Source organism: Crassostrea angulata, chromosome 1 (genome assembly GCF_025612915.1).
Source record: "Crassostrea angulata isolate pt1a10 chromosome 1, ASM2561291v2, whole genome shotgun sequence".
Taxonomy (NCBI): domain Eukaryota; kingdom Metazoa; phylum Mollusca; class Bivalvia; order Ostreida; family Ostreidae; genus Magallana; species Magallana angulata.
Genome location: NC_069111.1, coordinates 57,234,283 through 57,258,814, shown reverse-complemented (window position 1 = coordinate 57,258,814; position 24,532 = coordinate 57,234,283). Strand labels below are relative to the sequence as shown.

Below are 24,532 nucleotides of genomic sequence, written 5' to 3'. Positions count from 1 at the left end.
CCTGTAACCAAATCCATTTGATTTCTCAATAAAATGTGTTTAAATTAGAAGAATCAGAGACAACCTCAGTCATCACGGACTGCATGAATACATGTGTTCCAATTAGATTTAGATTATTATGCTTTCATTATGGGCCATCATCTTCTATGCATTAAATCTCTATCAGTGATGGGCCATTAGCTGCAATAATGTAGCCCTCTCCGATTTTTTATATCTGATGTGTAAAAAAAAAAAAAAAATCGGGAGAGGGCTACATTATTGCAGCTAATGGGCCATCATCTTCTATGCATTAAATCTCTATCAGTGATGGGCCATCATCTTCTATACATTAAACCTCTATCAGTGATGGGCCATCATATTCTATGCATTAAATCTCTATCAGTGATGGGCTATCATCTTCTATACATTAAATCTCTATCAGTGATGGGCCATCATCTTCTATGCATTAAACCTCTATCAGTGATGGACTATCATCTTCTATACATTAAATCTCTATCAGTGATGGGCTATCATCTTCTATGCATTGAACCTCTATCAGGGATGGGCCATCATCTTCTATGCATTAAACCTCTATCAGGGTTAGGCTATCATCTTCTATGCATTAAATCTCTATCTGTGATGGGCCATCATCTTCTATACATTAAATTTCTATCAGGGATGGGCTATCATCTTCTTTGCATTAAACCTCTGTCAGTGATGGGCCATCATCTTCTATGCATTAAGTCTCTATCAGGGATGGGCCATCATCTTCTATGCATTAAACTTCTATCAGGGATGGGCCATCATCTTCTATGAATTAAATCTCTATCAGGGATGGGCCATCATCTTCTATACATTAAACCTCTATCAGTGATCTATTATCTTACAATGCTCCATTATTTTACAGTCGCAGTGATATGCTACACATGCTCTGCACAACAAATCTGTGTAAAGGCAACAAATGAATACCAGTGTGTGTAAGTACTTGTCCTTGGATTCCACTTCTCTTTATGTCTCCTTGATGTCGGTAATAATATAGTCAACCTCTTTTTCTGGATTTTCAACTGTGTAAATAAAACTCTTTGTGTCAAACCAATTAGTCATCAAATGGAATGATTAAAAGCCTCTTTCTCATTTACAGGGCAGCCCCGGCCACAACTGTTACCACCCCCGCACAAACAGAAGGTCAGGGTCATTCAATATTTGTGTTTTACTTGAATAAACTTATATTGGTAAACTTATAAAGAATTTTTATCAGTGTCATCATCATCATTAGCATTCTCTAATATTAGAATACAGAGTGATTACTAAGGGAGGTAACTTGTGTTTACAGTGCCCTCTAACATTGACCTGATTCTTGGCCTGGGTCTGGGTCTACCCCTGGGGCTGATCCTCTCCCTCCTGGTTCTACTACTGATGTGTCTCCTCTGTCGACGACGTAGACGGGCCCGTCGGTCCAGCACAGACTCGGAGTTCTCGTCCGTAGATCCGTGAGTATTAATTAATGCTTTTAGGCAACTTAGTTTTTTTTTTTTCTTTTTCAGCCTATTCAAACACTATTAATTTCTTATCTGAACCGTTGGAGTTTATACTATTTATAAGATAGTTGATTCTGTGAACTATATTTGGAAAATATTATATATAGTTGAGTATTCGATAGTTTCGTGGTCTTATGAAAAGGTGCTGTCGTGCTTTTATATAACCTGTCTTATGTATTCTTTCTTGATTATTTAAACCATGGATTTGAATAAAAAGAATTGATTTTTCGACCTGATTTTTACTTTAGCTACCATATCCGGGCAGCATTTGGCTCTGTCAGCTCCAAGATTTCGGGACACAAACCCCAGGAGTTTGGGGGGCTGGGGGTGGGAATGTTTGGAGCATCGCCCTTTGGTCAGCAGCCCAGGGACATCATTGACTCCCAGAGACAACAGCAGGAATTCCCTGAGCTGCCCTTCAGCTACGGGAACAGGTTCTATAGACCTGAAGGAGACACCTTCAATGAAAGTTCCTATTTCGGTGAGTGATTTCACCTCATAGTAATTACCTCTGTAGTGTGTATCCTTTTACTCATTAAATATGAGTGATTTTGGTTTGACAAGATATCTTGATTTTCTCGATTCCTGTTTTTCAGAATCTCGTAGAGAAGACCTCCCTCCCTCCTCCAACTTTTCCTGGGACTTTCTGTTCAATACACTGGACCCCAAGGAGGAGGTAAACTAAGCTTCAAATAAACTTGTCATAATTCTGGAGTATATCAAACACATAACACCCAGCAAAGCAGGCTTAAATTTCACTTATTTCATGTGAAAATATATATACATGTTTTGATTTTACGTAATATAACACCTTGTTTTAGGAAACATTTTGTCAAAGAAAAAATATGTGTTCTTAAATGAAGTTAGATGCTTCTTTGTATAATACTGTTGTCTTTACATTCAGTGAGTATTATTTAATAAGTCTTTTAGATGAATTTATATATTTCTTCTGTTACAGTTTCGAATAGATAGACCAAGTTTTGCGCAAACGCCCACAGCTCCTTATATGGTAATATTCGATTTATTCTATTATTGTCTACTTTAAGAGTGTTTTGCGTCTATTTTAAGATTATTTGATTAAGTTTTGATTAAGTCTTGTATTTTAGGTTTTCAGTTTATTTAGTCTTTTAATCAATTACTATAATTATGTGTTAATAAATAAATTTTGGTATAATTATACAATATCGGTACTGGTACTCTATTAGCTGGGTTTTATTTTTTTTTACAGGAAGACTTTGGGTCTGAAGCGTAGCTTCCTGATGAAGGAACCAACCAAAGACGTACATACTACCAGTAATCCTTCCTCGTGAAGGAACCAACCAAAGACGTACATTATCATCTTTAACTTAACGAGACATCGCCACATCCATCTCATGCCCGCCATCCTCCATTAGTTTCACAGACTTGTAATGGTGCTGATATCAAACTCTTTGTGTTTTTATTTGTTCTTTGTTTGTTGAAGTGCCAAGCATTTCATCTTTGTGGGATCAAGATGCGTCACTAAATAGTCAGTGCATCATCTAGTATGGAAGCATAAAAATACTAGTTTAGTAGACGAATATTGTTTATTATGTATAATGCAATCCTCGTGGGAGTTGTTTGTAGAGATACAGACAGTCTGGTTCTTATAGAGTTGTTTCCCTTTCATGAGATTTTCTTTGTGTTCAGCTATTATTCTTGACTGATATGTCCACTTGCCAGATTGTTTAATTCATGTGTTTTAACTTGTTGTGAGTGTAAGCTTTGATACATTGTATGCAACAAACGTGGAGAAGGGAGACTCTGGCTCTCTTATTTAGTGGCTCACTATATCAGTAAGAAACACGGCCAATGAACTAGAGTGGAGGCCTATGGTAACTGTATAAACTAGATCTTATGTTGTACATGTACTGCTTTATTTCACATTCCGTGACATTGTTTTAATAATTAAATATACACAGTATACACATCTGAGGTTCTTCTAAAGTCTTACCAGCCAATCATAGTTCGATTAATTTTGTAAATGATTCAGAAAGTAATGACCGACTGCCCCTTATCCCCCTGTTCAATATGAATCTGGTTAAATTCAGCTGAACATTCTGACATGCTATTGCTCGTTCCAGAGCTGTAGCGGGGTGTATCAGAACTACTGATTGACTCAGGAAGGTACATTACTACTTCTGCTGATAGTCTGTGTACTATACTTATCCGTCCATCTATTCATTATTGAAGTTCAGATGTTTACACTATATAGTGGGGTATGGGGGAGGCAGATTGAGAAAGTCTGTGCAAAATATAGCATTTCATCATGATCAACTCTATACTATGGTAGCTAGCTTCTGATTATTTATGTTGTTTTAATATTTATACCTGTGTTAAAGTCAATTTATGTTGAACACACTTGAACAAAATTGAACATGTCTTATTTTTGTGATTCTTAAAGTTCTCTCCCTAATTTGCTTATAAAAATATATGTTGATGCATCTATGAGGTTCAATTGTTTACAAATTCTATTTAATATATCTTATATTTTTATATTAATATTTTTATGAATTAAATATATTTCATACAATTTGGTGGAGTTTGTCTATTGTTCTTGTAGTTTGCTTCAGATGAAATACATACAGTGGTTTCAGAGTCTGATTTGAGTGCATGTTTTATTTCTAAGACAAGGGTAGGGGAGGTACCAAAAATGTGATTTGTGTATCAAATCAGACACAATGAACTGTATGTATATATTTTCTTTAAATATAAAAAACATGAAGGAATGAGTATGAAATGAGTATTTCTTTGAAATACAATCCTTCCTTTTTATCCTATTACATATCTTCAGTTTTATTTCTGTTTAATTCTACTGTCCCAACCCCATTACCCCATTTAATGTACAAATATCGTCTTATTTTTCTATACTTATATTAACGTATTATGATAAAAATATATTTGTTTTAAAAAGTTAAATTTTGAGAATGGGTTTTTTTTTTGGAGGGGGGGGGGAATCTGCCCCTTCCAAATGCTTATCCAAAAACCTCTAATATTTTGTTTGCACCCACCCTCTCCGTTTGGAAATTTATGATTCCACCTCTGTTTTAAATACCGGGTATATCAAATTGGTATTAAAATAATGTGAAAAAAAAATTTTGCTTGACGTTCCTTCTTTGTTTTTCACCTAAAAATGATAACACTTAATAAGATAAAACAAACTATATTCAATATAATGTATTCATATATTCGAATATATTTACATCTACCAAGTATTATTCCCTCTGTTTATTACGGAACTTATGGTTAATTCACAGCTCTATACAAACAGCAAGATTGAAATCTACACGCCCCGTTTATCGATTGGTCGAAATCTACAGCGGCTGGAATTGACGAGAAACCGAGAGGGCTGAAATTGATACGCCCTGTTTATCGATTGGTCAAAACCTACAGCGACCTACGAAATATCACGGACTGCATGAAATAATCATGATGACGACAGACTCAAAGTGTTGGCTGTTTCTTTTAGCTAACCTACTTACGTACGTTAACTTACTTTTAGTAATAAATTTATTAATAAGTTCAAAGAAAGATGTTAATATAAACAATAAAATGCTTTCTTTTGTGATTCATGCGGGTTATGAAGGTAGCGATCGTTGCAGAAAAAAAATTACATAACCCGCTAACGCGCGGTATTCAATTTTTCTGAACAGCTTAATGTGTCATAGGACCGACGACATCCAAAAATAAGCTATTCAATGCTTTTTAAGGTACCTTACGCAAGTTTTTAGGTTTAATGATATGCATGATGCAAAATTTTAATTGCTACTAAAGTGAAGAAAAAACGATAATTGTTAGTGGAAATTTAAAACTCATTAGTGAATTAGGATAAGAACATAATTAACACATACGATTTATGAATTAACTTTATTTGGAGCGATTGTCTTATTTTTCTAAGACCATTAATGTGTCATGCCCATTGGAAGACAGTCATGTTTTATTGAATATCCAGTTTATATAATTTTATGTAATACAGACAACTCTCATTCCAATAATGAGCAAAATTGCACTTGCTACAGACACCAGAGAAGTTCATGCATTTTCTTGAGATTTCTGCTCCGTCTTATTTTCTGGATAATGTGTCCAGGTCATGGCTATATCAACGGAACGTCCTATCAAAGCAAAGAGTACCCAAATAAATAGGATTCTCTTTGGACTTGGCTTTGGAAGGTACGTGTGTTGAGTTTTGGGAAGTTTGGGAATTGCGAGTTTTGCCCGATCTCCTGAGCATTTGAGCTGTCTCGGGCAGTACTCGACTTGTAGGAAGCAAACTTATTTTACACTCTGTATTGAGCTCTGTCCCACAGTCATACACGAGATTAATTTGCAACTATGAAATACTGTCCTGCCTTCTTACGTGTTATTCTCCTATTCATGAGTCAATGCTTAGTGATTTCCTAGCTCCTGTGTCAGAAAATATTGTGGATTTAGTGTTGTAGTTAGAATCTGTAAATCTTTACCAGGGACGTACATGTATTTACATACTAACGGGATAGGCAACTTCTACATTCGCCATGATTACTTCCCAAATTATCACGCGAGCCTTGACAAGTTTTTAAAACTCTGTTTTAACCCAATAAAATATGTCGTTTTTAATTACATTATTTATGTCCTCTTGTTAAAAGGGATAGCTTTTTCATACATTTTTAACCATATGTCGTGAATTGATTTAGATATAAAGAAAATAAACATCGATTTTTACGTAACCTCGGAAATGGGGCAAAAACGGGTCTCGGGGTTTTGAGAACTCCGTCGTAATTATGACCAGATCAGGGTAATAAAGTACAAATAACAATTCTAGAATAATTTCAAGATAGTTTTTTAAAGGTTTTATATCGATACATCAGGTAATATAGATATATGAAGTTAAAAATGACCTACGAAATTCGGCGAGACTTGCGAGAGTTGCCAGTCCCGTTAGTATATACGTCCCTGTCTTTACATGCATAAATTTGCCGAAGACGAACACTCTTTAGTAACAAGTGTATTAAATATGGTGCTCCGATGGTGCGAGAGTGCGAAGTTGCGAAGGCAAAAATGCTAAGTTGCGAAGGCAAGGGAGCGAAAATGCGAAGATATGCGACGGCGAAGTTCCGAAGGCGAGAGTGCGAGGGTACGTGCGAAGGCGAAGGAGCAATCTATATATAGTATCGCTCCTTCGATCCAACAAAGTATCCTCAATATATTGTGAGACTGGAGCAAGGCAGTCTGACTAAAGCCAGCCCCTACTAATTCACTTCGTTGTAGGTGAATTAGTAGGGACTGGCTTTAGTCAGACTGGGAGCAAGGAGACCACTAAGCACTGACTCTGTTCTCTAAAGAAGAAAAACCTCGCGCATCTTTATAAATACAATTCCGACTGAAAGGAAAATAAAACGGTATGCTTCACAGGGGCCAAGCCCGTTTTAACATTAATTTCAATGTAACCATAAATAAAGACTTTATTTATGGTTACATTGAAATTAATGTTAGAACGGGCTTGGTCCCTGTGGTATGCTTGAAGCGATGTTGGCAAAATTGTGATTTCCTTCTAAGGTCGGTCGCGGGTTTAAATTTGTGCTCTCTCTGCTCAGGGTATAATGATATTCTCTTTTAAGAAGTGGATAGGCATAGCCTACATCCATATACATAGCTAGGTTATGTGGTATTGCATGTCCACTTCTCAAAAGAGAATAGGTATTGTGCATTACTGTAGTAAACCGCAAATGCAAAGTAAAATGTACATATTATCGTGTAACGTTTTATTTTAAAAACATTTATCATAAAAAATTTTTTTTTAGTGAAATGAATTGTTAGATAATGTCCAGAGGTAAATATTTTATTCAATTCGCTGCTTCTTCAAAATCGACGTTATCCACGTCGGAGCCAACGTCTTACATTGACTTGAGAGACTTTAACGCAACAATTGAATAAACGTTGTTCTGAGTGGAAAGATATTATATATTTTTTTTATTACAAATAAAATTAAATTTGATTCGTAAACGTCCTTTTATTCTATACACTTCTGTATGTTGGTACGGCACGTTAATAGGACTAAACTACGAGGGCTAATGCATGTAGTATTAAAACTACCCAGTCATGTGCAGCTTCGTTTTTGCTTTTAATGGGGCAAAAAGTTTACGTATACGCTAACTTTCCATCGTTGAAAATGAAAAGAAAATCGTATGTTTGTAATTTTTTACAAATGAAATGGGGAAAAAAACTTTTTCCTATGCATATAATCCTACTTAAAATGTCGGGGATGATTCGATCGGACAAAATTTGAACGCGTTAAACACTGAAATAAACTATTAGTTTATTTGTCTATAGTTTATATTTTTGACATAATTTACTCACAAGTTTACATTTCACTGTAAAAATTTTTAAAGGCAATCATATGTTTGAAACAGTCTCCTTGAGACAAATGCCGATCATATGGGACCAATAATATCTTTGATCCGCTCCAACTATAGCGACCTAGTTGGAGGAGAGGGCATATTTATTATGGTCGGGATCGATGTTCACTGAAAGTACGCAATCAGGAAAACGTTTATCAAAGCGTAATCACAAACAACAAGGTAAAGATCATTTCAGAGTCAAGTCATATGATAAATTATCCGAGAGACAGAAGAATTTGTGGATAAAATTTGATTACTGCCGAGTAAAGATGGCTAACATCTCAAATCTAGGAAGTGTCATCAGTAATATCGATGACATTGAAAAAGGTAATAGTCAAAAAATTGCAACACAAATAACTACTCGTAGGGAATGTCAGAAATCAATTTGTCGTCAGACCACAAGCCTCTGAATTATATCATTAAGCCGTTAAATGTTTGGGAACCGAGAGATATATACATGTACCCTATCTATATATAAATACATGGCTATGGTACATATCGCTCTTTGTTCCCAAACATTTAACGAATTGTTGATAGAAATTCAGAGACCTGTGGTCAGACTTTGACATCATTTTATTTAAGTTGTGTTTGACAACACTTACATCTATATCAAAACAAAAAGCCGAGTGAAATTAATCGATGGTGGTATCACTAAAATAAGCACAGGTACGATTCACAAAACTAGAACAACTGAAATTTTATGCAAACAAAATGGATCATCAAATGTCTTGAAGTCCATTCTAATATTTAGTGCATATTTAGTTTGATTTTTGTAAACGAGAGAACAAAATTAATTTGAAACATATACACAATTGGTTCCACCTGCTTAATCATACATGTGAATGATAATCAAAGTAAAACCGGCAAAGAAAAGTTCCTTTTCTTTAGATTTCATCTTTTCATAAATTGAAATTTGTTATTTTATTCAATATCTAAGATTCGGATCCTTGATGTTAAGTTTTTTACCCATTTAATGATTTGTCAATACATAAGTGAATCCTGATTGTAACACTGTTGTAACATATTTGGCTTTCAAAGTCAGTTATATTCATTCAAATCACATGAGCTTAAAAACCTTGGAAAGTTTTTAAGAGTTTAGGGGCAATATACAATGACAAGCGCCACTCATTTAATGATAGTGTTAACAAAACAAAAGAGCTGTTAATATGGTGGTGCTCAGTAGCTAAGAAGTTGTTTTAGCTGTTAGTATCCCAGCTCCAACTTACATTTTACCTAAAGGACTTCGGGTTTTATGCATTATTTGCCCCCAAAATTAAAGTTTTATAAAGAGCTTTAAAAATAAGGTGGAAGATAGTTAAAATCATCTTGAAAATAAGGGTGTACAAGGTTAACACCACAGTGACGTCATAATGTAGAAATGACGTCATAAAGATTGGCTTATTTTGATAAATTGATGTTTTGTAGCAAAATATGGGTGTTTTCTGATCGTTTTTCAACTGGGAAACATCAAGCGCAGGCTTGCTCAAGTACCATTTTTTAATATAATGTGTATAATTATCGGAAGAAAAACATATGTTAAAATCGTACTTAAGCAGACCTGCGCTCTATACTTCCGAATGCAAAATATAAAGCAAAAATGACAATATTTTCATTTTTTTGCAAAATTGCAGGAATTAGGTCATTTAGGTGACGTCATAGATAAACAGCAATAGAGCAATGGTGATTAAAATCAAGATTAAAGTGATAGGCGTCGATTTATGAAGATTTGGTTTTTATATGATACTATTTGAAAATTGGTTAAAATTGGGGGCAGATATTTAACCATACCGCACATAGTCCTTTCTTAATTAAATATACTGTAAGTGTTACCATTAAGCATTGCTTTGCAAGGCGGGCTTTGCCTGCCTCTAGCTGTGCTCAATATTACATGTATTTCAATACCCTTTGTTTATCACACCTATTGCAAAAAGAGTTTCCTTTTACTGCCACCCCTGAGTGATTTTGATCTGTGATTGAAAAAAAAAATGTTTGCACAACAGTACTATAAAATTAAGTTTCAGAGAAATGTTTGATACATGTAGACAATTCATGCGAATTCGTGTTAAATGTCAAAACTGACCTCTCATCTAATGTGACATTAGCATTTCCTGTAAATTCCTTTGGCTAGTTCTTATTTACCTTAAGTCAAAAGCAGCATATGATCGAAATTGTGAGTTTGATTTTTAATTGAAATGAAATTTATTCCTTGAATATAACAAACCTAATAAGCACAAGTAAACAACAATGAATATGATTAATGTGATTTATGGATACATGATTATATATGTACATTTGTTTCAGTTGTTTTAGAATTTTTTGTGTGCAAAATGAACATGCCAACACCAAGATGACTTTTCGCACAATTAAAACCATTTCATTATTCATGTACTGAATTGTCTTGTATTTCAGACCTGAGTTTGCCAATTGGTATGTTAAGATAAAGCATTAACTTCTGTTGCAGTTTGATATTGCATGCATTACAGAGCATCATGTTCAGTTTAAAGAACTCGAGTCTATCATTTTGTTGGTGCCGTTCTATCCTGCTCGCTCTTTAAGCGTTTCTCATTTTAGCATGTTTTCCTCTCAATCAAAGTGCATGACAACCAGATACATGTGTAACTATTGAAAGCAAAACTGCAGGCATCTATAATGTTTATTGTACACTCACATTATTATAAAAAAAGACAACTTAGACAATGATAAGAATGCAGTTTTTCCACATGCACTTTCTAATTTTCTTAAAGTGTTTACTTGTAATAAGTCTAAATATAATAGGCTACCAGTAGATAAATTTCACAGAACTTTAATGATCTTGGTTTCTTGTTGACCAAATTGTTACTTGTTACACATGTAGCTGTCTACATATGTTTGTTTATTCTCATGTTTTGTTTCTCATCCAGATTTACAGTAAGGAGAGAGAGAGAGAGAGAGAGAGAGAGAGAGATTTTCCTTTCATGCCAATGTTCTTTTGATGTGAGCTGTATGCTTTGTGACATCTGAATATTCAACAGACTTGTCTGACTCAAATAGAAGCCAGTAGACTTTGAATTCTTCATTCATCCCTGCTATAGGAATTGACTGGTAGTTGTTCTATAGTTGATTATGAAAGAAAAGCTAATTGTTGAAGTGTGAACTGCAATTTTTTTTTTCTTCAAAATACCACACATATTATACATCTCAAAACAAACACCAGTTTTGATTTTTATGATGGTAGTGACAGTTATTAGTATACATTTTGTCAAATTTAAATTTTTAATCAAGTCAGCTAATAGAAACTTACAACAGAAATTGAATTTATACATATTTATAGAGTGACTCTATAGATTTTGACACAAATGAAATTCTGTATTAAAATATCTACAAACCTAGTGTTGACCATTTCATTTCCTTGATGATAAAAAGCATTGGTTTGTTTCTCCTATGATAGTATTCCAAAAATACACATAAAATTATCAATATATTATCATATAAGATGTAACATTACTATACATGTAAATAGTTATGTACCTTGCCATGGCCTGTGGCTACAGAGTTTATACAGTCTTCCCCTGTAGTCTCCTTCAGGTCTGTGTAGACTATGTTGATGTAAGTATGATGTTATGTCAGTCAGGTGAGAGGAGTCTCAGCCGAAGGTAGTTTTACCTGTTCTTATAAGTGTAATGACAGGTTAGAGAGAGGTTGTTTTCACCAGGAAGGTTTTAGCAATCAGAGGGAAACAGCTGGGCCAGAGTTAATGTGACAAGGAATTCCCGTGGCCAAAACATTTGTTACCTATCCACCTTTGGTTTCAATCCCATTGACAACCTGACCAAGAGAGCCTATTTACCTGTCATTTATCAGCTTTTTCTTTGCTTATCTCTGACTGTGGCTTTTATATACTTCTGTGAAATCAGGAATTTTTAGACAATTATATGCTGACTCTTAGTTACACAAAATCTGTGGAAGTCTGCAATCCCACTTTAGTCAGTTATTGCTATTGAGCCTGAAATTGAAGAACTGTTGATTTGTTATGAGGCGAGCAAGCTCTTACTCTGTGGCCGACTCGAAGAATGACTCAGAGAACAGTGAGATACCTTCTGACTCAACCCTGAAGAGATATAGACGGTTACGTGTCTCAGGAAAACAAAGCTCAGATCACTCGAGAGATCGAGAGGCAATAGAAGAACATGAGAGAGATGACACTGCAGCTGAGATGGTGACTGATTTTTCTTCACAGAAAAGTGCTCGCCAAGACAAAGGAAACACCAAAAAGACAGCCCTGTTTTCGCGTCGATTCTCGGAGCCCGGGAAGGTGGTGATGTCAACCGGACAGCTCTTCCGTCGGTCTCAGAGTCAGGTGGATCAAACAATGCTCAACAAGCAGATGCTACAGAAAGAAGGTGGTACAGAGGTCGTAGTAGTCTAATGTAATCTCCTACCTGAACATGTTTGTATAAAGTACTACAGTAAAGTTACTGAGGTCACAGTAGTCTAATGTAATCTCCTACCTGAACATGATTGTATAAAGTACTACAGTATAGTTACTGAGGTCACAGTAGTCTAATGTAATCTCCTACCTGAACATGATTGTATAAAGTACGACAGTATAGTTACTGCCTGCTTAGCTGTATAGTCTGTGCTGTACAGTAGTACACATGCTCATACATCTGATGTTAAACCCTTTTTTAATGCTAAGATGTATTCAAAGCTATGGTTCTTTTATTCAACATTTACTCTAAAGAATTGACATGCAGTCAGATGCTTCAGTTTGCCTCCTATTTTGATCTCACTATCTACTTTTGTGTTAGAGGAAGTTGTTGCACTAATTACAAACACACGAGTTAACTTGATTGGTTTACTAATAGGATGATTAAAGTGAAGGTAATTAATTGGTATATTAGATTTGCCTGTAAAAGGTACTAAGTATTGGTTTGAAATAACAGCTTTTGAAGCCTGGAGAGCAGTTGCTTTCAATTGCAATGTTACCAGACAACAGGCTATTGTACTAATTAATTCCTCTAAGGAGAGCATGTATTTAAATGACACAGTCTGTCAGACAGTTTAGTATGATTGTGTGTATTGATTATGTGGAGAACCTGTAAAATGATGTGGACTGAGAGCCCACGGATACTGTGTGTGTAACAGGTGAACATTGTAAGACAGTGGTGTATTACATTGACTGAAACAGATGTAAGGACGATTCAGTAACAATGAACCGTAGTTATGTAGAACCCAAAGGTACTCAAGCAAAAGTTTATTTTACAGAATCTCTTATTATTAGCTGTATCTGATGTCATCTTGTAACTTTACAGGGGCTCAGGTGGCCACAAGTTTACTTCAGCAGAGAGCCAATGATGTTCGAGCTAATCGTGTCAACTGGCAAAGCTATGTACAGTAAGTGACCTATTTATTAGCCAGTATTCTTCGAAGACCACATCATGTCAGTGTATTGTTAATTTTTTCCTAACTTGCAACTTGATTGGAATGGCTAAAAAATTTATTTAAACATAAAAAAGGTTTGTGTATAAATAACTTTCTGTGTTAATCAAAATTAATTACCAATATTAATATCATAAACTTGTCCCTTTATCTTTGGCTGCAGCTGATAATGAAGATGTAATAAAAAAAACTCTTGCTTTGTTGTTTTCAGGGGGCAGATGATTTCTCAGGAGGACTACAATTTTATTTATCAATTTGATAATGCTAACAGTGAGACAAAGTCGGCCATGTTGAAGGAGGCTGGACCACAGGTAACTGAGGAGATATTCCCCTTAAATCTTGTGTTTCAATTCTTGTGTTTCAATTCTTGACTATAAACACTTGCCTCAACTAAGAATAACTCTTTTGTGCTTTATTCTTTGTCATTAAAAACTTTACTTTAATATTCATAATTGAATATTGAATGAGCATAAACAATTTAGCATTGAAATGAAATTTTTGCTTTATTATCATTTAATTAATAATGCAAGGAAATCAACACAGTCAGTCTTGGCCAAGTAAAAGTCATATTACCAGTATTTTATGTCATGCCTGTAGTCTGGGTTCTCTGGTTTTAGTTTGCCCGGACTTTCTTCAATCTGATGAGTCAAATTGCCAAGGACCAGACCTTGCAGTATATCCTGACCATGTTGGATGATGTTCTACAGGTAAGGCTGCACCAAGCTAATTGCCTAATTCTATGTGTAATATTCCCTTTGAAATACCAACCTAAGAAGGAGGGCAATAAAAAGTACCCAATATATACTGTAGAAACACATATTTTTTCGTTGGGTCAAAATTTCGTTGTTTTCAAACCAATTAAAATTTCATTGTCATTTAATTTCGTCATATCGTAATCTCTTTGTTATCATTGATACCTCAGTCCTGGAATAAAAATTCGTCATGGATTTAATTTCATTGATTTATACTCCCAACGAAAAATAACGAAATTACGGTAAATCCTCAATGAATATTTCTGCTTCTACAGTAGTCCTTAATAGGTCGTAAACATTTTATGTTTCTACAGAATGCAGTTATTATGATTCAAAAACTTAAAAATCAAAGTAGAGAGACAAAATTGAAAATATGGCTTGTTTGATATTTTAAGATGACGATTTCTTCTTAACTTATATGCATGAGTAATGTTAAACAAAAATTAACTTTGGACAGCCAAAAACAAAATTTAATGATTTTTAAGCTTGTTAGATGGTCTACATTGTTACAAATAAAGGAATGAGTTGGGGGATTTATTTTTAGGAGGACAAGTCACGAGTAGAGATCCTGAAAGAGTATGCTAAACAGATGAAGGAGTCAGTGTGGACACCATTCATACATCTCCTCAACCGGAACGATAGGTTCATTGTCAATCAGGTATGCGTTTATACATCTCCTCAACCAGAACAATTGGGTAGCATTCATCCAAAAGGTAGAACAACAACAGAATATTAAATTGGGTTATGTACTAAAAGTTGCTGCTTTATTACTGCTTTTGAAATCATGGGCAAGATATATATTGTTTTACATCTAATTACAAGCACAAGTTATCATGATGCATTCATATTATTAATCTCTAAACCTTTCTATCTAAGCTGAAATACTGTATAGTATAATCACTAGTTAACAAAGATACCTAATATTTTGTTGGTCTCTCACTTTTGGCAGACAAGTAGAATCATTGCAAAGATTGCCTGCTGGAGTAAAGAGTTGATGGGATTAGACGATCTCCGGTTCTACATGGACTGGTTAAAGAACCAGCTCAGACTCCCTGTAAGGAAACTAATAGAGTATTGAACTTACCACTTGTATTTATTCTTCTTATATATTATACTATATGTTATCTTTTAATACATGTATGATGGGTGTACTGTCACAATGAATAATTCAATGGAATTATCACATTCTATAGGGCAATGAATACATACAAACAGCAGCCCGGTGCCTCCAAATGATGCTTCGAATTGAAAAATATCGCCAAGTATTTGTAGATGTTGATGGAATAGCAACGTGAGTTACTTGTGTAACATATTGGGAATTCTGAGAACAAGATTTTATAAAAATCATGCAATGTATTGGTTTAGATAAAGTCATAAATATGCTGGTCTCAGGAGTCTAACATTTTTTCTTTGTTAAATTTCCTCCATTATAGATTTAATAAATTTCAATGCTGTTTATCTAGCTAATATTGTAATTTTTTGGACCTTAAATGAATATAGTGTTGTTATATATTTAGACTGTGCCAATAGAGAAGTGTGATTTCTGTGGTTATTACCTTTTATGTTTTGTTACCGTTGTTGTAGGATTGTCTCGGTTCTGTTGGGGAGTAAGGTCGTCTGTGGTTATTACCTTTTATGTTTTGTTACCGTTGTTGTAGGATTGTCTCGGTTCTGTTAGGGAGTAAGGTCGGCTTCCAGATCCAGTACCAGCTGATCTTCTGTCTGTGGTGCCTCAGCTTCAGTACCCACATCGCGGAGAGAATGAGCAAGTGAGAGTCACATCTCTCCTCACAATTATACTCCACAGCTGCTTTATTTTTGCTATGTATTGTATATAGCCCATATGTGGCAAGGAAAAATGTTATTTATATCCATTCCTTTAAGTGGAGAATGTAATTTAATATAATTTATATTCATTCCTTTAAGTGGAGAATGTTATTTATATTCATTCCTTTAAGTGGAGAAAGTTATCTATATTCATTCCTTTAAGTGGAGAATGTAATTTAATATAATTTATATTCATTCCTTTAAGTGGAGAATGTTATTTATATTCATTCCTTTAAGTGGAGAATGTTATTTATATTCATTCCTTCAAGTGGAGAATGTTATATATATTTTTCATGTAGTTGTATGTAGGCCGTCATCTATGCATTGTTTTTATCCAGAGATAAGATCATCCCAGTGCTGTCTGACATCCTGAGTGAGTGTGTGAAGGAGAAAGTGTCCCGCATTATTCTGGCCACCTTCAGGGTTTGTACCGACAAAGATTATTCTTATTTTTACCTAATATCTACATATTTCAGTGTCTTTGTCTGTGATAACACAACGAATCGATTTTGTACTATTATATATATACTAATAAATTCAAATGAAGTATTGTTGGGGCGCAAGCAGGGTTTGCATGTACTTAATATTCTAGTTTGAATAATTGTACTTCTGCTGAAAAGTAAGTAATTAGGATTCATTTTTTGAATATCATGAGATAACAATTTTGGTCGGGGCCATGATCAAATCTATCATAAAGCCCTTCGGGCTTTATTGGATTTGATCACGACCCGACCAAAATTATTGTTAGTTAACCTGAATTTCTGTTTATGTTGCATTTGTTAAATAACCCCTTCTGTTTGTATAGAATTCGTGACCTTTGCTGTTTTTGTAGAATATTTTGGAGAAGCCGGAGGAGAGAGATTTGATCCACGAGCACGCTGTTGCCATGGTGCAGTGTAAAGTGCTCAAACAGCTCGAGCTCCTGGAGGCCAGGAAGTTTGACGACCCTGACATTGTGGACGACCTTGAATTCCTCAATGAGAAACTCCAGGAGTCTGTCCAAGATCTCAGGTGGGGGCGTAAACAATAAAGAAGTGAACAACTGTATTTAATTGGTCAGTTCAGTGGCATCATTAATATTCTAATGGTGCATTATCATCATTTTTTTTTATTCTTTACTAATAGCCAGTGTCAGTTATCATAGTTGCAACTGATTACCAGTCACTGTTTACCAGTGATATATACCATTTACTATTATTTATTACTGAATACTGTGGGATCATTTATGGTGACAATTTTTTGTCAAATTTCATATTTGCATGAATAATTAATGAATACTGTGGTACACTATTGTTGAAGATGTAATTTTTGGGATTAGAAGGACCCAGAAAATCAAGAACTGAGTCACTATCAATTTTAATGATCCTGCAGTATTAGTATATACATGTATCTTATTCAATTTTGATAGTTCGTTTGATGAGTACACTTCTGAGGTGAAATCAGGTCGGCTCGAGTGGAGTCCCGTTCATAAGAATGAGAAATTCTGGAGGGAAAACGCAATCAGGCTCAACGAAAATAATTATTCTCTTCTCAAGTAAGGAACTGTATGATATATGATATACCATGATCTATGAAATGAGGTAAAGTCTCAAATTTATAAACATAGCAGTTTGAAATCCTCTGTTAAGTGTAACTTTTAAAAAAAGTATCTTTTTATTTCTCTCCTTTTCGGCTTCTCTGTAGGATGTTGGTTCGACTTCTAGAGAGTAGCAAAGACCCCTTGATTCTATCAGTGGCAGCCCATGACCTTGGAGAATATGTTCGCCATTATCCCCGTGGAAAAGTGTGAGTTCAATAATTATACCCCCGCTCCGAAGGAGAGGGGGTATACTGTTTTACCCTTGTGTGTCTGTCTGTCTGTCCGTCCGTAACAAAAATTTCTGTCGCATTTATCTCAGCAACTATTTATCGCAGATGCTTGAAATTTGTACACAGTATTTGTATAGGCATGCCATATCGTGGGATATATTTTTGTACCAATCAGACGTCAACTTCCTGTTAAATGACAACTTTGCTTATTTTTTAACCAAAATTTTCAAACAAATTTTCGTCAAAGATTTCTCAGCAGCTATTTATCGGAGATGCTTGAAATTTTAACACAGTGTTTGTTAAGGCATGGCACATCGTGGGATATATTTTTGTACCAATCGGACGTCATCTTCCTGTTAAATGAGTACTTTGTTTATTTTTAGCCAAAATTTTCAAACAAATTTTCCTCAAAGATTTCTCAGCAGCTATTTATCGCAGATGCTTGAAATTTTAACACATTATTTAGTTAGGCATGCCATATCGTGGGATGTATTTTTGTACCAATCAGACGTCAACTTCCTGTTAAATGATGACTTTGTTTATTTTTTGCCAAAATTTTCAAACAAATTTTCGTCAAAGATTTCTCAGCAACTATTTATCGCAGATGCTTGAAATTTTAACACACTATTTGTTTTGGCTTGCAATATTGTGGGATATATTTTTGTATCAATCGGATGTCAACTTCCTGTTAAATGACGACTTTGCTTATTTTTTAACCAAAATTTTCAAACAAATTTTTGTCAAAGATTTCTCAGCAACTATTTATCGCAGATGCTTGAAATTTGTACACAGTATTTGTTAAGGCATGGCATATCGTGGGATATATTTTTGTACCAATCAGACATCAACTTCCTGTTAAATGACGACTTTGTTTATTTTTAGCCAAAATTTTCAAACAAATTTTCCTCAAAGATTTCTCAGCAGCTATTTATCGCAGATGCTTGAAATTTTAACACACTATTTGTTTTGGCATGCCATATTGTGGGATATATTTTTGTATCAATCGGATGTCAACTTCCTGTTAAATAATTACTTTGTTTATTTTTTGTCAAAATTTTCAAACAAATTTTCATCAAAGATTTCTCAGCAGCTATTTATCGGAGATGCTTGAAATTTTTACACAGTGTTTGTTAAGGCATGGCATATCGTGGGATATATTTTTGTACCAATCGGACGTCATCTTCCTGTTAAATGAGTACTTTGTTTATTTTAGCCAAAATTTTCAAACAAATTTTCCTCAAAGATTTCTCAGCAGCTATTTATCGCAGATGCTTGAAATTTTAACACACTATTTGTTTAGGCATGCCATATTGTGGGATATATTTCTGTACCAATCGGATGCCAGCTTTCTGTTAAATGTCGACTTTGCTTATTTTGCATATTCACATCAGAGCGGGGGTATCACTAGTGAGCTTTGGCTCACAGATATCTTGTTATGTGAATTCTAGCTTTGTTAACAAAATGTTTGGGCCTGGTTATTTGACAGTATGCAGCATGTAGGTAGCCATTTGAAACATTTAATCACTGCCCACACCGGTAGTGATTTACCAGATATTTAAATTCAAGGCTTAGAAACAAAAAGCACATGCAATAAGTATAACAATTCAGTGAAACCAAGTATTTTATATCAGTTTCTGGAATGGGACTGTAAACTGCATCCAGTTTTTTACTTTGTTCTTATAGCTGAATGTAGTGCTAAAAACAAAGTAAAACATGTATCTTTCTCACCCAACATTCACAGCTCAGTTTTGATTCATGAATCCCAGATTTATTCCATTTTTTTCTTCAGTGTGATAGAACAGCTGGGAGGGAAACAGATGGTGATGCAATACCTGTCCCATGAGGACCCCAATGTCCGATTCGAGGCCCTCATAGCTGTCCAAAAACTGATGGTTCACAACTGGTGAGTAAAGGCCCGTAACTCCCACCTGTATTATACATGTGTGGTGGAAGTTGAATTGTTGGCATGGCATTTTTACAAGGAGACTGATTACTTATCTGTTTTATATATCTGATCAGTGAAGCTATCATACTGAGTGTGACTTGGTTGATTTCCAGGGAATACCTCGGAAGACAGTTACAGTCGGACCAACCCAAGGACAACCCTGGCCTGGTACAGACTGCGGCGTAGGAACGCGGGCCGTGTAGGGACTACTTAATATACTAGTCAATGACATTTACTCCAGAGTCTGTAGAGTAGGGAAGCCATGACATTCCAGGAGGGTGTGTTCAGGGGAGCTAACTGTGATCTATAGGACGCAAACATGGACCAGAGTAGAGATGTTAAAATGGAGCCATCTCTTCATGCAACATACTCCATTATGGTTACCTTTTTTTTTCAGTTGTTTGTTTTGATGTTTTATAAATTGTGGGTAAGTTATGACAAGATTTTGGTAATGATACTAGTTTTTTAAAACAAAATAACTATTTAATTGCATGGTCCTATATTTATAGTAATGGATAGTGAATTCCATTGAATGTACACATATATATACACATGTATACAGTGTTGATTGTGAGAACCAGTAATCAGATCAGTGATTATGTGAGATAAAAAATGTGAGGTTTATTGATTGTAAACAAAATATGATACAGTAATATATAAAACAATAATGCATTGTGTTGAACAAAGTGATTATATATATATATATATGTACAAACTTATAAAACATAATTATATACAAAAACAAATTGTTATTCATTTTTCAAGACAAAGTAATTTAATGGTTGTAATTTGTACATGATGTACATTAATGGAAGATCTCCTCAACAGATAAAGTTTTTATTCCTTTGTTCTTTCCGCGGAGATACGTGCATTCCTCCACAGAATTCACATATTCTGCCACCGCCTGCTGCCGCTTCTCCATTTCCTGTTTTTCGTTTTCTTTTCTTTCATCAATTGATGTCATACTTGTAGCAGATAGCTGTCGTATGCTCTTTGGCTTCCGGTGCGCGAGCTCGTGTTCCACGCGGCGCAGACGACAATGGATGCCATCCTCGCCAGGAGCGTCTCTTCCGTGAGCGTGGAAGTCGTGGGAATTCTGGAGACTGAAACTCATGGGTAACGAGTTTCTCCGAGATTTCATTCTGCTGAAATGGTAGAACTGGGAGAGACTACTGCTGGGGTGCTCCTCTTGATGCTTGCCTTTCCGGGAAACACGCCTGTGTGGACTGACGTCGCGTTTTCCCGCGCTATCCTCGGACGCCACCGACTCTTTGGAGGCTGTGGCACTGATAGATGGCGATCTATTCATTTGTACCGAGTTACTCCCAAAGCTACTGGCTCTCTCTCGCTGCTCGCTGCTCGGAGAAGGAACTGAGTCGGACTCGGAGTGTTCTATGGAGTGTTCTATGGAGTGTCTGCGCCTCAGGTAGTAGGGCTGGAACTCGCCCTTTGACTGCGTCCGTTCCTGCTCTATCACCCGTACGGTATGGTCAATTTCATGGAGACTCTCCGCTAGCGAGGAGTTGATTTTGTGAATCGTACAATTCAACTGTAGTTCACTTTGTTTTATCCTCTTCACAGTGTTTCTAGAGAAATTCACGCCGCTCGACATGTTAAATAGCCTGAAATAATATGTGAACAAATTCTGAAAACGTCTCGACATTATGATAATGTTTAGGCCATATTTGTTTGTTCAATTGATTTCGACAACTTAATTGCGTTCATCATTCAATTTGATGTTTATCGTTAGAATAAAAATATCTATAAGCGTAATATAAGCGATTATTACTCGAAGAAAATTGTGAACAATAGATTGACCAATATATATAGACTAACAAAACGGGACCTGTATTTAGATCATCATTCATACTCAAGTTTACAATTTAATCCTAAGAAAGAATTAAAATCTATGCACTTCTACTTACAGTCATACTTCTGTTTTGATTCACACCGTTAGAATTGGGATTTATTCCGGCCCTTTCAACACTTTTACGATGATGGAAATTTTGAGTTGTACAACCGAACACATATTATGAGTGGCAAAGTTGTTTTGAATTCCTCACTGCTTCTAAATATATAATTATCTGTGCCCTTCACGGAGTTCTAGCAAAAACAGCGTTGCAGTTTTTGAGACAATGCCATTGTACATTGTACATTGCCTCAGTAGGTTTGAGATACAGCGCTGATCACCCTGTGGAAATTTAAATCCCCGGCCGAGATCCATCGTCACTTTATTAATTTTATAAAATGTAAAGGAGGTAAGGCGTATGATCGTGGGGTGATATCATTTGTAATCATTTGTAGTCTGTCAAACCTCTTTGTTGCAGTATCTTGAAATCCTAAACTTGAGCATTTTATCTCAAAAGACGTTTATAATCATTTTATTAATAACAAACTGAAAACGATTTCTGAGCCTTTGACTGAATTAACGGGAAAATTGTGACAGATTTATTTAATTTTAATCTTGGTTTGAATCCTTAAAGGTAATGAGGAGTGATAATTTTTGTTGTAAAAAAGTTAATAAAACTCAATAAATCAATGCTAGGTTATTTATGGACTCCGAAACTTATAGTTGTAGAGTTTTGGGCCGGTTCCCAAAGACTGAATTCTTAATATAGGACTACGTAAACTTGTACATACTAGTAATTAATTGTACGCCACACTCAACTAATTTTTTGTACGCCACACTCAACTTAATTATTTGTACCCCACACTCAACACAATCAACCATACGCCACACTCAACATAAGTATTCGTATGTCACACTCAACACAATCAACTGTACGCCACACTCATCATAATTAATTGTACGACACACTTATCATAATTAATTGTACGCCACATTCAACAAAATTAATTGTACGCCACATTCAACATAATTAATTGTACGCCACACTCAACATAATTAATTGTACGCCACATTCAACAAAATTCATTGCACGCCACACTCAACATAATTCATTGCACGCCACACTCAACAAAATTAATTGCACGCCGCACTCAGCATAATTCATTGTACACCACACTCAATAAATTGTACGCTACATCAAGAAAACCTACACTAACAGGTTAACCAGTTATCGTTGTACAGTAATGACCGTTCGTTCGTTGATCTGCGCCACAGTCAAGTGGTCGATATTCACCTTTACCACTGCTGAATGGTCGAAATAGTGCTAACGCAGATTTTAGCAGCAAACAAGCGATCAATCAGTCCAGAAATCTTAAACTAATTAATCAAATCAGGAATTGTTAACCAAAGATAACATAAAAGTTTGACACAATGCTACATATTGCTGACGTACACCCTACCACAGAGAGAGAGAGAGAGAGAGAGAGAGAGAATAAATACACAGACATCGACATACAAACCTTCTGGTTTTCTCCAGGTTAGCTAGATCATAACATGATTCCTGTTCGCAGCCCATTCTCTTGACCCAAAGTACAACCACCATTCCTATGTCTTATGTTTAGTCGTCAGAAAGTGTTGGTCATTTATTTATAGCGCTATGGAACAAAGGTGCCATATTGAGTGGTCGGCGCAGAGCGCTCGCCCACTGCCTCATTTCCTGTCGGCCCATTGGTCAAAATACGGGAGGAAATCGTTCCATTCTTATGAGTATTGATTGAGAAATCGACAGTCATGATTTTTTTCGGAGGACGGAACAAATAAAATTTACTTGTTTGCAAAGGTAAATAATTTGTTTCGTGAACGGCATTTACATCCAAGAAAGGTGCTTTAGTTGTATTTCATGCTGTAATTGAATTGTTTACAACTCAATACTTAAAAATGAGAAAAACTAAAAGTGCTTTATATTTATTAGTTTATGAAGGACGATGAATTGGTGGCAAGAATAATCAAACGTTTTTCAAACGGCACTTTATAATGAGTTATACCAAAATATTAAAATATCGAGAGCCCACGACAAACTTTGAATCGTCAATTGTGGATGATTTCTGACGGTTAGCGCCTTCAAAAGGCCAACTGGATGCTGCATATAGCGCCGTGACAACCCGGAATACTGAACATGGCTTATGGCAACTCGTCATGAAGAAAATCTCGGCAGATTCTGTGCATATCTCTATTTATGTCAAGAACATTATTTAATAGTCGTCATTTGTCTTCCCGTAGGCCTACCCTAGGACGGTATACCGTCACTTGTTGACGAAAACAATCTTTGTCAAAGGGTAGATGTTAATCTTGACTGTAACTATTAAGTAAAATATGATAATGAAACGAAGGACAACGCTGCAAAATAAAAGACGTCAATTTTCAACATTTATTAAACTTTCCAAGGAGGAAATATCATACACTTTAAAATCACCAAAGTGGTCACATTGCACCAGTAGGCGCTGAGTAGGTTTGTGAAAGCACAGCGCTAGAGGATAGCGGATTCCACAGGACGAATCGAACACAACCCCGAGGTAGTCCCCCTGGCCGCTCAGACAGTGGATCTTGTGGTCAAAAAAGGTCGCCACGAGGACCTTGTCACCCACGAACGCCATCCCTCTGGGCCAAGACGAAAGGGTGGTTTCCCAAAGTAAAGCGCCACTTATAGAAAAACACATTACTGATTTGTTGTCCAGATTTCCCAAGAAGATCTGTTTCATTTTTTCACTGATGGCAATATAAGGGGACAGTTCAGCCTTCATATCAATCTCCAAGGATTTGTGACATGTTAATCCTCCACGAGAATAATTATATAACTTGATATATATACTGCTATAAACATCTCTATTTTCACTCAAAAATATAAGATAGTTATCGTAGTGAGTTAATGCTATTCCTTTGCCTCCAAAACTCGTTTCTTTGATAGTTATGTCCGATAATTTACTCCCTTTTATTGAATACAGCAGAATAGTGTTCGACGC

At 35.6% G+C, this 24,532-nt stretch overlaps 4 protein-coding genes across 9 annotated transcripts in view; 3 read left to right on the top strand and 1 right to left on the bottom strand.

Moving 5' to 3' along the window:
• The window catches only part of LOC128172377 (uncharacterized), a 51,600-nt gene extending 47,532 nt beyond the window's left edge, over positions 1-4,068 (top strand). For all 3 annotated transcript variants that reach the window (XM_052838179.1, XM_052838171.1, XM_052838184.1), the window contains 7 exons: positions 887-956; positions 1,121-1,164; positions 1,313-1,469; positions 1,766-1,998; positions 2,114-2,193; positions 2,476-2,526; positions 2,746-4,068. In XM_052838179.1, coding sequence (XP_052694139.1) covers positions 887-956; positions 1,121-1,164; positions 1,313-1,469; positions 1,766-1,998; positions 2,114-2,193; positions 2,476-2,526; positions 2,746-2,769 — 659 coding nt within the window. In that variant the 3' untranslated portion in view covers positions 2,770-4,068. The remainder of the gene's footprint in view (positions 1-886; positions 957-1,120; positions 1,165-1,312; positions 1,470-1,765; positions 1,999-2,113; positions 2,194-2,475; positions 2,527-2,745) is intronic.
• A 4,011-nt stretch (positions 4,069-8,079) lies between these two features.
• LOC128172396 (V-type proton ATPase subunit H-like) lies at positions 8,080-20,202 on the top strand. 3 transcript variants are annotated; one of them, XM_052838203.1, is made up of 16 exons: positions 8,086-8,239; positions 10,322-10,339; positions 13,204-13,285; positions 13,542-13,641; positions 13,948-14,037; positions 14,627-14,740; positions 15,032-15,136; positions 15,276-15,373; positions 15,667-15,694; positions 15,769-15,851; positions 16,248-16,332; positions 16,742-16,920; positions 17,318-17,443; positions 17,593-17,694; positions 19,508-19,621; positions 19,777-20,202. In XM_052838203.1, exons 1-16 carry the CDS (start codon positions 8,182-8,184, stop codon positions 19,847-19,849), a joined length of 1,455 nt encoding a protein of 484 aa, XP_052694163.1. In that variant the 5' UTR covers positions 8,086-8,181; the 3' UTR covers positions 19,850-20,202. The 3 variants fall into 3 exon arrangements, with proteins under 3 accessions (XP_052694169.1, XP_052694155.1, XP_052694163.1); XM_052838195.1 differs by lacking the exon at positions 15,667-15,694 and having other exon boundaries at positions 8,085-8,239; positions 15,741-15,851; XM_052838209.1 differs by lacking the exons at positions 10,322-10,339; positions 15,667-15,694 and having other exon boundaries at positions 8,080-8,239; positions 15,741-15,851.
• On the top strand, positions 10,348-13,197 carry LOC128172434 (uncharacterized). The gene has a single exon (XM_052838235.1). It carries the CDS (start codon positions 11,922-11,924, stop codon positions 12,315-12,317), a length of 396 nt encoding a protein of 131 aa, XP_052694195.1. The 5' UTR covers positions 10,348-11,921; the 3' UTR covers positions 12,318-13,197.
• On the bottom strand, positions 20,061-23,607 carry LOC128172417 (uncharacterized). Of its 2 annotated transcripts, none has more exons than XM_052838221.1 (2): positions 23,033-23,607; positions 20,061-21,285 (listed from the first exon to the last, which is right to left on the bottom strand). In XM_052838221.1, the coding sequence occupies exons 1-2, from the start codon at positions 23,113-23,115 to the stop codon at positions 20,469-20,471; spliced, it is 900 nt and encodes a 299-aa protein (XP_052694181.1). In that variant the 5' UTR covers positions 23,116-23,607; the 3' UTR covers positions 20,061-20,468. The 2 variants fall into 2 exon arrangements, with proteins under 2 accessions (XP_052694181.1, XP_052694187.1); XM_052838227.1 differs by lacking the exon at positions 23,033-23,607 and adding an exon at positions 21,589-21,823.
• Between the last annotated feature and the right edge of the window lie 925 nt (positions 23,608-24,532).

Coding starts and splice junctions, on each gene's coding strand:
- LOC128172396 (XM_052838195.1), top strand. CDS start 8,182: ATGGCTAACATCTCAAATCTAGGAAGTGTCATCAGTAATATCGATGAC. Junction 14,741..15,031: donor ATAGGTTCATTGTCAATCAG/GTATGCGTTTAT, acceptor CACTTTTGGCAG/ACAAGTAGAATCATTGCAAA. Junction 16,333..16,741: donor TTATTCTGGCCACCTTCAGG/GTTTGTACCGAC, acceptor CTGTTTTTGTAG/AATATTTTGGAGAAGCCGGA.
- LOC128172434 (XM_052838235.1), top strand. CDS start 11,922: ATGAGGCGAGCAAGCTCTTACTCTGTGGCCGACTCGAAGAATGACTCA.
- LOC128172417 (XM_052838221.1), bottom strand. CDS start 23,115: ATGGTGGTTGTACTTTGGGTCAAGAGAATGGGCTGCGAACAGGAATCA. Junction 21,286..23,032: donor AACCTGGAGAAAACCAGAAG/GTTTGTATGTCG, acceptor ATATTATTTCAG/GCTATTTAACATGTCGAGCG.